This window comes from Corylus avellana, chromosome ca5, assembly GCF_901000735.1.
Source record: "Corylus avellana chromosome ca5, CavTom2PMs-1.0".
In the NCBI taxonomy this organism is placed as follows: Eukaryota; Viridiplantae; Streptophyta; class Magnoliopsida; order Fagales; family Betulaceae; genus Corylus; species Corylus avellana.
In genome coordinates, this window is record NC_081545.1 from 6,364,509 (window position 1) to 6,377,342 (window position 12,834).

The window sequence follows — 12,834 nt, forward strand, 5'->3', positions numbered from 1 at the left end:
TCGTCCAACCTAACCCCTCAACATTTAGTGGCAAAACAACTTGCATCAGAAAGGCCAAAAGTACAAAAGAAGCATCACAAAGTAGGGCAACCCATTAGAATCTAAAAGAAAATTCATCCAAGTTCTAACACCCTCCCATGGAAGCAAGCATTAAAAGTGTGACAGTTTAATTATGGAAAAATGGTAATTAATGCATTTGGTGTGCCTCGAATTCCTCATTTTCTGTGAAACATTGCCTTCACAAGATGTTCTTCCCATTCATAAATATATATCACTCCTGCTTCACACGAATATTCGTACCGACAATGTAGCAAGGAAGCCGGTGCCGTGGACACCACAGCTTTGTGGGGGCTAAACGACAAAGTAGGACAAAACAGACAACGTAAGTGATGCTTTTTTTTTTGAAGGACAACGTAAGTGATGTTATTCTTAAATCAAGGTTTATTAGGTTTATAGAATGATAATAAAAATTAAGTTTTTAAGATTTTTTTAATTATAAGTTATTGTAACGCCATTTTAATTATATGACAATTATACTCTTACATCACAGAGCAAAAGCTCCGAGAAAATCATAGCCGAAACTACAAGGTTATAAGTCATAGATACATACATAACAATCTGACAATCAAGACCTATTTATGATATCAAAATTCGCTAACCCATGACTAATTTTCAGTTGTAACGGTCTACTTTAGACAGACTCAATTCGATACATAAGTAGCAACATCCTCCTGCCGAAACTCATCCTTTTCGACTCACAAGCTAAGAAATTATTCACATCCTCAACCCAACAGGCCAGGACTACAAAATACAGGGAAAACAGAAAAACAGAAAATAGAAAGAAAAAAAAAGCCCATAAAACACCACCGGAGGAAGATTACTGGATAATTCTGGCTAGTGCGCAAAAAAACCACGCGCAGGCGCGTGTGAATCACGATCCGTTGCGGGATTGCAGGAATCAAAAGCAGTAGGTGCCGTTGGAAAAGGGTGCGCCGTGCGTGCGATGAAAGGGCGCGTGTCAAGGTGGGTTTGACGGAGGAACATAGATCGAGCTTTGAACAGCCTGATCCAAGAGTTCCATTAACTTAGGCTTTTGTGCTCGAATAATATTCAAATATATATATTAATGTACTTTTGATAAAAATTCCTAAACTATTGACCTATTGAGTATAGTTCGGTAACATGGCAACTATGACACCGTGAACAGTGGAAGCTGAATTTTGTTTAAAAGATTATTAACACTCCTTAAAAAATAAACATTCTTTAACAAAAAGTCTTTTTTTTTTATACCGAAACTGATTATTGAAAATTGATATATGTTGGGGCCCTCAATTTGTACAACTACATCTGCTTTTATGAGACGAAGCCCCGGCTGACTTGGGGTAATCAGACAAAAAAAAATTAAATAATACAAAATTGACTCAGCGTATCCCACAAGTTTAGCTTGAGCAACAATTTTCTATTGGATAAGTTCTTCCAAGTGTGCTTAGCTAAGAAGACATGTATAGTTTAAGCTGTAATTCGTGACGAGTTTAGTCTGCGTCAATGCATATGTATAAGATTATATAAGTTAATTTTAACTTAATTCATTTAATTAAATACGTCAAAGCTATTGTCCTAACTCTCTAATTTTGTATTGGGTTCATGTCGAGTTTGAATAGTATCGAAGCATGGGTATAATGCTATATAGATCAATATTAACATATCTCATTTAATTAAACAGATTGGACTCTTTAACTCTAACCTTTTAATTTCATATTGGGTTTGTGACCGTGTTCGCGGATCGTGTCAAAAATTATCGGTCATAACCTTCATATTGAGGATAGGGGGGACAATTTATTTTTGCGTATTGAGTTTAGGTTGTGTTGAAATATAGATATAAAATTATATAAGTTCGTCAAAACTTAAATCATATAATTAAACAGGTCAAACCCTTCAACCTTAATTCACTAATTTTATGTTTGATTTATAAGTCGTGTTAAAAATTATGAACTTTTATGTTACATGTTGAATTTTGATCATATTGAATAAATATAAGACATAATATTTCAATCTTAACACAATTAATTTAATTAAGTTGGTCTGACCTCTAATTTTAACCTAATAATTTTACTTTAGATTCAAAAGTCGTGTTGAGGGTGCTGCTAATCCGACTGAGTTGGTTATATTAAGCCGAGGCCTTTATATGGTTTTGGATTTTTGTCTTGGGCATTGCAATTCTCCTTGAAGGAATCAATGAGTCATAGAATTGGGCAGGAACCAAGAGAACATAAATGAAATGGCCGAAGCCTTTTTCTTAGACGTCACTCTTCTACCAACCCAATTCCCAATGTCTCAAAGTATACATTTTGAAGATAATCCTTTGAATACAAGAAAAAAAGAGAGACCCATAAGCTGTCCTAAATTACTCAAAACTGTTACTTCAAAGGAAATTCTATGTTTAATGTGTTTTTTGAGTTGCAACTTCTATTGTCGGATATTGAGGGCACTTCCATGCTATAGTTTTCCGAGCAAGTAACCCATAAGATGGTGTTGCTAAAGTATTGGCATTCGTTTTGAACGGAAGTAGTTTAATTAGTTAGAAATTACGCTTCATGAAGCGAATGTTAATAATTTGAATTACTCTTCATTTTCCCTCTCTTCATAGAGACATGCCAAAAAAGAAGAAGAAAGTATTAGCATTCATTACAAATTAAAGTGATAGATTATGTGATATTGCCACATCACATAAGTACATACCTGACACTTACTACGTTAACTATTAGGATTGAGATCTCCTCATAATCTAAAATTTGAGCCCTTTATTTTAGCTAACGGTCTAAATAAATGTAGAAGTTTGTGTGTTACCGAAGTAATTAATTTTAGTTTTTAATATGTCAAATCCGCTTGCCTCTGTAACACAAATTTCTACTTTTGTTTAAACCGTTAGATGAAATGGATGGCTCAGATTTTAGAATATGAGAATATCATATTTTATAAAATATGTGGGGATCCAAATCCTAACTACTAGACAATTAAATTCGATTACAATTAATATAGCAGTGTTACGCGTTTACTATATTAATTTGTAATAAATTGTAGTATTTATTTTACGTGTAAGCTCAAACTCTTACATTATAAATGAGACCCAAAACTAGCCGTCTCTTTTCTCTCTAGCCATCAGAGAGAAAAGCGAAACCCTTCAGCCACATAGGGGAGGAGGGTTGCTGCCTCCCTCCTCCCCTCGTCCTCCTTGCTCTGGTGCTAGTTATTTACCTGATGTCTTACCCCCGGTGCCTCCTCTCGTCCCCTTCCTTGTCGCTCCTTTCCCCCTCTGTTTTTCTCCGTTTTTGCCTCTTCCCTGTCGCTTTTCTTCCCCCGCCTCATTTTTTGCAGCGGGCTCCTTGGCCTTGTTTTGGCTCTTTATGGATTCGGATTTTGTCTATGGTCGCCGCCGACCTGTGTCGTCGCTTTGCTGCCCACTATTAGGGTTTTCTTTCATGCGTCCCCACCGCGTCGAGCTCCCACGTCCCTTACGCGGCGGTTTTCGGCCTACACGGGTCTGGCTCCCTTCCGGCTACCGTCTTCCCACTTTGTGCTCATTTTCCTTGTTTTTTTCCTGTTTTGGTGGTTCCTCGTTGTTTTTCTCCTCTTTTTTTTTTTTTTTTTTGGTTGTTTTCAGGTCCTGCTTTGCCGGTCTTTTCTGCGCTTGTTCGCCGGCCACCGTCCACTGTTGGGCTTTTCGACGAGTCCCCGCCGCGATGAGCTTCCAACGCCCCTTCGGTTTTCGGTTCCCGGCGTGTGCGTGATCAGAGTGTGCTGTTTTTTTTTTTTTTTTCTTGTTTTTTTTTCCTCTTCTGTTGCTTCTTTAAGATGTATTTGTGTTTCGACGTGTGTTTTTTCTCTGTATTGTTTAATTTCCCTGTTTTGTTAGGCTTCTAATAAAGCTCTTTCCTCTTTCACTCGATCTATGTCGCTTTCGGGTTAATTAGTTTTGGCTCAGACCTTTGGGTTGTGGATGTGATCATTATCCTGGTCTTCGGGTCGAGGAAGAAGAGTTTTGGCATGAGAGTCTTTCCGTTCTCAGGGTCAAGGAATAATTGCTATCCATGCATTTGGTTGAGTCTGTCTGTCACAGATCTAGTACTAAATCTGATTTTAGTCATGGGTTAACGGATTGGTCTCGAATCTTGTACTAAACCTGGTAATTTTGTAGTTTTATGCTATAGTTGCTTCATAGTTTTGCTCTGTGATGTAAGAGTGTTATGCTCCCGATATTATTGAATGAAATGTTATGTTTTTCTAAAAAAAAAAAAAAAAAAAGTGAGACCCAAAAGTATGAATTTAATAATTTAAGTAATAAATGAACAAATTTAATTGATTACATTGAAAGAATTTTTTTAAGAGTAAAACTCCGTGTCAACTATCAAAATGCCAATTTATGTAGCCGTGAAATTTGAAATGATGTACAGTGAATAAATGTGGATAACATTAACAATATTACAGTCTGTCTTTTCTTCCTTGTATTTTTTTTTTTTTTTTTCTTAAATCTTATTTGGGTTGGGTTGGGGGTGTTGGGCCGTTGGCATTAATATTAGCGTTTGATATCCATGTGCATGATGGAGTTGACATGAGGCTGACCTTAAATCGAGCTGGCGTCATTTAAAAGGAAAGAGCATGCGAAGCTTCTGGTCCCCCAAGCGCCCCAATTCCTCCGTCCACTCAACCTCATCAAAATAATGGACCATTATATATAGATCATTTTCAATTTATTTTGGATTGAATAATATTCAGTTCATGGTTAGGATCTCTTTAAAAAAAATTCAACGACCACAATAACGTCATGCGTCTTATTAATAAAAAATAATAAAATATTTTTTTAAAGTTTTTTAAAAAATAAAAAATTATAATTGCTTTTGGTTTTTTTATTTGTACGGTTTAAGCCCTAAGGGTTCCATTAGTCTTTGTACATTATTCAGATTGGCCGAGTGTAAAAGTAAAATCTTGGTGTTGTGCTTGTCCTTGCATAGCCTCCATTGGTGCACTCCTTGGTGCTTTTGCTTAGGGCCATGGCGTGGCTTAATTGTTGTGAAAAATTAGACCTATGACAATCGGACTTTGGTCAAGGCAATGGCAAATTGGGGGGCCTACACAATATATATATATATATATATATATATATATATATAACAGAGAAAAAGCACTAAACGGCAGTTGTAGAAGAAAGATGAACCGCTTCATGACAATCAAAAAATTCTGTTAAGAGGGACTTGAAACTTCACTCAAGAATTAGATGTTTTGGGACTATTCATTGAAGTTCAAAACTATTCATTGAAGCTCAAAAACATTCTTCACCAAATCAGGAAGTTCACATATAATTATATTTCCACGAAAATGATTAAACCATCAACCTAAAAGATAAACTTGAGAAAATGTCATCCAAACAAAGTTATAGAGATCGGAAACTCCACACAAATGTTTACTTATTAAAATCATTTATGCTCTACATCTCACTGCTTCCTCCAATTTTGTGCATTCTTCTCACCCTGAAGAATAATGTTATTTTTTACATTAATTTATCATACTTATGTCACATCGATTGAGATGATGTATTTTAAGTGACTTACAATATCAATCACTTTAAAAAAAAAAAAGTAAAAATTATTTAAAACATGTCATACCAATTATCAATAGATGTGACATTGATGTGATAACTCAGCACCCTAAAAATTAACCAAAAAAGGAAGCTCAAGCTGAATGACCATAAATCATGAATTACATAATGCGTTTTTGCTTATGCAATGTGTAGGCATTATCAATAAACAAATAATAATGGAGAAACTCCAACTGAACATCACACACCAACAAAACTGTTCATAAGCAATTCTTCAGTGAATCTCCAGCTCCTTGGAAGAAGCAATAAGAGAGTGCAAAGTCAGCAATAAAAATACCAACAAGTGAGATAACCACAGCCGAAGTTGTAGACTCCCCAACACCTTTAGCACCTCCCAGAGTGGTAACTCCCCATGCACAGCTCACAACAGATATAATTGCACCAAAAACCTGTGACTTTATCATGGCACTAATTATGTCCCAAGATTTAAGTGCTCTTTGAGCAGAATCTAAGATAATGTTAATGCTAACCCCATAAACACTATCAGCCAAGAGAGCACTGGATGCCATCCCCACGGTGAAGCACATAAGGGTCAAAAAAGGTAAAGCAATACAGGAGGCAATCACCCTAGGTGTCACAAGATAATCAACAGGGTCTGCCCCAAGAACTCTCAAGGTGTCAGTTTGCTCAGAAACCTGCATTGTTCCTAACTCTGCTGCATATGCACTTCCAATACGCCCAGCAACAACAATTGATGTAATGACAGGACTCAGCTCCCTTGCGAAAGCCAGAGATAATACCCCACCAACAGATCTGTTTAATCCCAATCTGGTGAATTCTCTAACAAACTGGATCGTGAAAGCCATCCCAACAAAAGCTGATGTTAGAAGACAGACCCCAACTGATCTTGGCCCAACTCTCTCCAGCTGTTGCAGAGTATTCCTCCAGTGGACTTTTCCCTTTAGAGTCCTGATAATAACCTGTCCTGCCAGGATAAGAACTGACAATCCCCTCCACAGATACCTGGGTGGTGACCATTTGCTGAGAAAGGTTTCTGCTTCCGAATTGGGTATATGGTTTGTATTTGTATATTCTTGTAACACAGGGACAGATGGGGGGGAACCATCATCAGTGTTGGCAATTGCACACAATCTGGTCGGTGGCACAGTCACGAGAGATTTATGTCTTCCTGGATGGTGAACTTCTCTATTAGTAAGCTTTTTTAAATGAGGGGTATGCATTTTCATCCACCCATCTGGTTTTACGGTGGTGTTTCTTCTGCAAGTATTAAAACTTCAATCAGGAGTTGACACACATGAAGCTTAAAAGCATATGCAAGAATGAATAGAAGAGAGAGAGAGAGACCTGTTAGAGAAGCACAAGAATGAATGAAAATGGGAAGCTGTTTGCATAATTTGTTTCTTTGTGAATAGAAACGATCAGACTTGAGCTAGGGAGAAGAAACCCAACACGACAAAGCTCTTCAAGTGTCCATTGACACGAACATGCATTCCATCTCTGTTGCATGATAAATCATAGAAAATCATCAAAACTTCTTGGCTTTATCAAACACTATCCCAACCAACGTCACCTAAACCAACAAGATATTAAGAATTTCCATAGATATGAAGACATGTATAAGAAAAGCTCTATTTCGTCAGCAGATAATACCCAGAAAAGATAAACTATTCAGAAAACATATAAATGAATATTAGGCATCATCTGGCTCTAACTTGGCTCCAATCCCACAAAATCAACTATCTACTCTCCCATCCATGAGTTGACTCATATACCACTCCAGGCTCATCACTGCATATATATTGCAAATGAAGAAATTAAGTAACTAGCTTCAAAGTATATATTTTCTGTTCAAGTAAGATTCATTTAAAAATCCCCAAAAAAACCTAAAGAATCAAAATGAAAAACCCCAGTTAAGCACAAAACAGAACAACCCACAAAAACCCAATGATGCAAAAATCACTAAGCAAAACCTAGATGAGAGAACCCCAAAAAACCTAAAGAATCAAACTGAAAAATGACCTGTAGGTGAGCCCCCGGTGTGGTGATTTTGGACTCAAAGATCCTATGCACTCGATACTTTCGTAGATCTAGCTAGTGCCACAGTGGGTGGGCATTTCTTGTGTTGGGCAAAGGCGGATGGTGTGGGCGTCGTTCGGTGGGGGCGGATTTTTTTTTTTTTTTTGTCAGGGAACCTCTCAAAGGCAGGGCCCTTCAGACCTTGGTGGGGGTTGAAGGTGCTGCTTGGTGGGAGAGGGTGGAGGGAAGAGTTTTAAGGGGTTTGAGAGAGAGAGGGGAAAGGGCTAGTGGTGGGCGGCAGCGAGTTTGCTTTGCAGCCACTGGATGGTGGTGGCCGGCAGTACTGGATGGTGGTGGCCGGTTGTGGTGGTGGGTGGGAGGGGGTGAGAGAATTTGGGGGAGAGGGGAAAAAAGTGAAAGCCATGGGCCAAGGTGTGGCTCACCGGCCACACCAGACCACCCCCAGCAAGATTTGGGGGTGGTGCGGGCCACCCCATGGGCCGGAGGTGGAATGCTTGCAAGTACGTATTACTTTTGGAATGCTTGCAGGATGTCACGTTTAAAGCTTTTTTCTTATCTAAATATCATTTTGAATTTCAATAACTATCTGACAGCTTTGTTATAAGTTTCCAAAAGTAGGTTATTAGTTGGACAGGCCTATCATTAATCTGATTATCATGAATTCCTTCTGTGTCATCATTAAATTGTTTTTTTTTTCCCACAAATTGCTTTTAGTTAGCATAAGTTTTCTTGTTATTCTTTCCGTAACGAACCTTAATTTTACTTTTGTTTTCTTTATGGTCATATACCTATAGCTGAAATGAGAATGTTGAGATGGATGAATGACAAGCTAAGGACTTGAAAGAATCCCATTGTGAGAAGATAATCATAGCATCACTCCTTATCTCTGAATAAGTCTGAGTGGCTGCATCCCCGATTTCCTTTACAGTGCAGAGAAATAAATAACCTTGACTATATTAATCATCAAAAAAAATAAAAAAATAAAAACTTAACTAGTATCCGAGTGCATAGAATGTAACAACCATGACATTATTGTCGAATTCTCTGTTTTTCACTTTTCATAGGTGGGATCATCAAGGGCTGGTTCTAGGATCTTCCCATTCAAATATCCCATTTTTCCCTTACTTTTGTTGTATGACTGTGACCAAGCAGGATAGTTGAGCCCATCCAATATCACGGTTGTGTTTTGGAGGGTTGTATTAAGTGGCGGAGCCAGACAATTCATATTGTACGAGCCGCTGAATTAATTTTTTTTTTGATATCGGAAAACAAAAAAAGTGTATGGAACTGCACTTTACGGTTTCTTAAAAATACAAAATCATCAAGTATCGAATCTAAATCGAAGTTCTCAGCAATTTCTTTTTTAAAATAGAGAACTAAACTATTTGCAAGAAAATCATCATCCATTTTGTTGCGAAGTCGTGCTTTAACAATTTTCATTGCTGAAAATGCTCGTTCAGTAATTACTAACATATTCTCTTAATTTGATCAAAGCCTAAAGAGGCTAAACAATATCATAACACAACAGCAGCAATATAACATTTCCAAAATAAAAAAAGTAAGCAGATTCGTACACTCTAAAACAAAAAATCCATAAGTCGCAGTTCATGACCACCCATGAAATGAAAAAAAAAAAAAAACGCCAACTCTACTTCTCTCCCAGTTGTGTTCATCATTAGTCTCCTAGCAGCAATATATATATATATATATATATATATATATATATATATATATATATATATTGCCAGTGAGTGACCAAAATTATTCAGTCACCGAAAACCCATTTTTATTTTAACAAACCTTTAGTCCAGATTGGGTTTTTTCTTTCCTTTTCTTTTTTGTTTGTTTGATTTGGGTAACTACGTTCGCCGAATTGAGAAATAATTACATGTCTAACACTAAAAACTAAAGAAGAAAAAGAATATGCCAAAAAAGAAGGGGACCAGAAATCTTGGTATAACTCAGTGTCGCTGGTAAAAATCTAGGCTCCAATCAGTTCCTGACCACCTATTTTCTGCCCTGAAATGACATGACACCCATTCAAATTATAAAAATTTTTTTGGTGCTCTTAGTTGTAATAGGTATAGTTATAATATAGTTTAGTTAGTTGAGAAGGTTATAATACAATGTAGTTAGTTGAGAATTAGTTGAATTGTTAGTTGGGAGATAATGTATAAATAGCTTGAATGAGAATGTAATAGGTATCTTGGTAGTTAATTGTTCAATTGTGAACTTGGAGGAGGAGTCCTCGAATACTCAATAGGAGGCCAGGCACCTCGAATGCCTATTTCAATATACGGTTTCCATTTTCAATCCATTTTTCATTCATTTCTTCCATTTCCCTTCTATTAACGGTGTGTTAGAAGAACAACACTATTACAAGTGGTATCAGATCCCTTGATCCGTTCGATTCCATTTTTAAAACTTTCGAATCTACAAGATGATGGAGCTGTTGGGTTATAAAAGAATGCATCAGAGAAGGTCATAGCAGCAGCAGCAGCTATGGGAGCAGCAGCAATGGGCACAGATACTTGAAAAATGTACAGAAATCCAGAAAAATTTGGAAAAAAGAGAGAAAATTTTGCAAAAACATCTAGAGAAGTTCGAAAGTCAAGAGAAGTGTGACCAAACAAAGCAAGAAATCAAGCCTGTTAGATTGGAATTTTCAACTTTCAATGATAAGGATCCGGACTCATGGTGCTATAGAGCAGAACAGTTTTTCTGGTTTCTATGAGATAACTGAAAGACAGAAAATACGCATCACTGCATTCCACATGGAAGGTAAGGCTTTATCTTGGTTTCAACCATTACGTGCTAACAATGAATTTATTACTTGGAATGAATTTTTGGAAGCTCTTCAAGCACGATTTTCGCAAGATTCACAGCAACAACAAATAGATGAGACTATATTGTTAGGTGATGATTCAAAGGGCAGAGGAGTCACTAGGTGGTAAGTCCATGTAAAGGGTCGAAGAGACATTGGATATGGTATCTCAAAATGAAAGCAATTGGGGTGCTGGGGATGAGGTGATGGTAGCCCCAGAAAGCGAGGAAGATGATTCATTGTCATTGGAGGGTGTTCAACTTCTTGATTGCTCTTGTTCTCTTTCAGTGGCAAGTGAGAACAGTAGTTTGTGTGAAGAATCTGAGAAGGTAGATACCCAAGAAGAATTCAAGAAAGGAGCAGAGGAGTGTCAAGAAATCAAGAATGCAGACAAGTTGAAGCAAGAAGAAGAAGAAGAAGCAACGAACAAGATGAATCAAGAAACAGTGCTCTGGTTGAAGATACCCACCGTCTAAGACAAATGGAGTTGAGCTTCTCAAAATCTATCGGAGTGAAGACAGGTTGGAAGCAAAAGACCGTACAGAAGGCTAAGATTGCATCTTGGAGCTCGTTTGTGTTTCAATACTTGAAGGAGGATGATGTGTATGTTGTTTTTATGAAACATCGATGGCGTTGGAAATTATAGGAGGAATCCTTTGGATGGGCATGCTTGGAGCATTCTCAATTAAGTTGAGGAAGGTTTACATGTCACGAGTTCAGCAAGCTTGGATGAAGGGGCTTTTCTAGAAGGGAGGAGTTTTATATGTGCCTTTTGTAATGGACTATTACCTGTGTCTGAATTCATTTTGTTTGAAGCCCACCTAGTGGGCAAGGTGTTACGAAGAGGTGAGTAGTGTAATAGGTACTGTTATAATATAGTTTAGTTAGTTGAGAAAATTAAAATACAGTTTAGTTAGTTGAGAGTTAGTTGAAGTGTTAGTTGGGAGATGATGTATAAATAGCTTAAATGAGAATGTAATAGGTATCTTCGTAGTTAATTGTTCAATTGTGAACTTGGAGGAGGAATCCTCGAAGACTCAATCGGAGGCCAGGCACCTTGAATGCCTATTTCAATATACAGTTTCCATTTTCAATCCATTTTTCATTCATTTCTTCCATTTCCCTTCCATTAAGGGTGTGTTAGAAGAACAACACTGTTACAAGTTCATCAATGGGAAAAAAAAAAAAAAGGTTAAATGCATAAAATTAACCCTAAATCAATTGTAAGGGAACAAAGGATACAAAACCCACCTGATATCAGATCTCCGGACCTTTACTCTTACAAGTTACAAATGCAATTTATCAATTTATGGCTTGGAGTTGGAATTGGAGCGTCTGAGAGAGAGAGAGAGAGCGAGCGTTTGAGAAGGACTGAGGGAGAGAGAGGGAGAGTAATGCTAGGCGCTGGGGAAGTATCCGGGGAATGTCCGGAGTTGCTGACATGGCATGGTCAGTTAACTATGCCATGTCAGCCCATTTATTATTAAAAAAAAAAAAATGAAAAAATCAAATTTATGGGCAATAACCCTTTTCTTCTCTCAGGCATCATTTGATAAACGATTTTGTTTTGATTTTGGTTCGATACTGTAGAAGGAAGTGATTGATGTGAAAAAAAAGTAAATTTTTTTTTTTTTTTTAAGTGAAAAAGTAAGAATGTTTGGTATGAAAAAATGAAAAATTTTTGTTTTGTAGTGATTTTTTTATTTGAATATTAATAAAAAATAATTGATATGATTTAAAAAGTGAGAGAATATTAAAAAATTAAAAAAAGTGATGAATAGTGTAGAACCAAAAACAGGCAAAATCGTTTATCAAACGATGCCTCAGCCTCTCCCTTTCTCCCTCAGCTGCTTTTCTCCCTCTCTCCCTCTCTCCCTCTCACTCGTTTCCTCCCTGCCCAGAAGCTCACTCAGCTCTCTCTCTCTCTCTCTCCCTCGCGGGCCACCCCTCGAGGCTGGGGTTTCTCTTTCATTTTCCAACATTTCCACAGCAACCAAACACAACAAAATTGCTTGAACTCTCAAAATGAATCACCCATAAACCTAAATTAGCAGAATAACAAACTCAATCCCACAAAAGAAAAAACCCCAATTCCCCTAACGAAATCCCTTAGCAGTAAAGCCCTAATATTCAAAATCAAGAATTCAAAGAACAAAAACCAAAATATTCTCTATATATATATCATTGTGAGAGAGAGGAGAGAGAGATCGAGTACCAGAGATGCCGGAGAAAGAGAGAGAGAGAGGTGCGCCGGATCGGAGGAGCTAAGCCACCGGAGGTGTGAGAGAGAGAGAGAGAGATCATGCTTCCGGATGTGAAGAGAGAGAGCTGCCGGCCGGAGTGAGGGAGAAAGAACTGA

General features: G+C 37.5%; 1 protein-coding gene across 4 annotated transcripts; it reads right to left on the minus strand.

Annotated features, from left to right (window-relative positions):
- Positions 1–5,709: 5,709 nt before the first annotated feature.
- LOC132182965 (protein TRIGALACTOSYLDIACYLGLYCEROL 1, chloroplastic-like) lies at positions 5,710–12,807 on the minus strand. 4 transcript variants are annotated; one of them, XM_059596339.1, is made up of 4 exons: positions 7,634–8,171; positions 7,265–7,402; positions 6,959–7,111; positions 5,710–6,886 (listed from the first exon to the last, which is right to left on the minus strand). In XM_059596339.1, exons 3-4 carry the CDS (start codon positions 7,003–7,005, stop codon positions 5,854–5,856), a joined length of 1,080 nt encoding a protein of 359 aa, XP_059452322.1. In that variant the 5' UTR covers positions 7,006–7,111; positions 7,265–7,402; positions 7,634–8,171; the 3' UTR covers positions 5,710–5,853. The 4 variants fall into 4 exon arrangements, with proteins under 4 accessions (XP_059452322.1, XP_059452323.1, XP_059452325.1 ...); XM_059596340.1 differs by lacking the exons at positions 7,265–7,402; positions 7,634–8,171 and adding an exon at positions 12,691–12,807; XM_059596342.1 differs by lacking the exon at positions 7,265–7,402 and having other exon boundaries at positions 5,710–6,871.
- Positions 12,808–12,834: the final 27 nt, after the last annotated feature.

What these genes read in the sequence shown, in the direction of transcription:
- LOC132182965 (XM_059596340.1), bottom strand. Translation starts at nt 7,005, where the DNA reads ATGCAAACAGCTTCCCATTTTCATTCATTCTTGTGCTTCTCTAACAG. An exon ending in TTCTTGTGCTTCTCTAACAG is followed by an intron (nt 6,887 to 6,958) that starts GTCTCTCTCTCT and finishes TCCTGATTGAAG; the next exon opens with TTTTAATACTTGCAGAAGAA.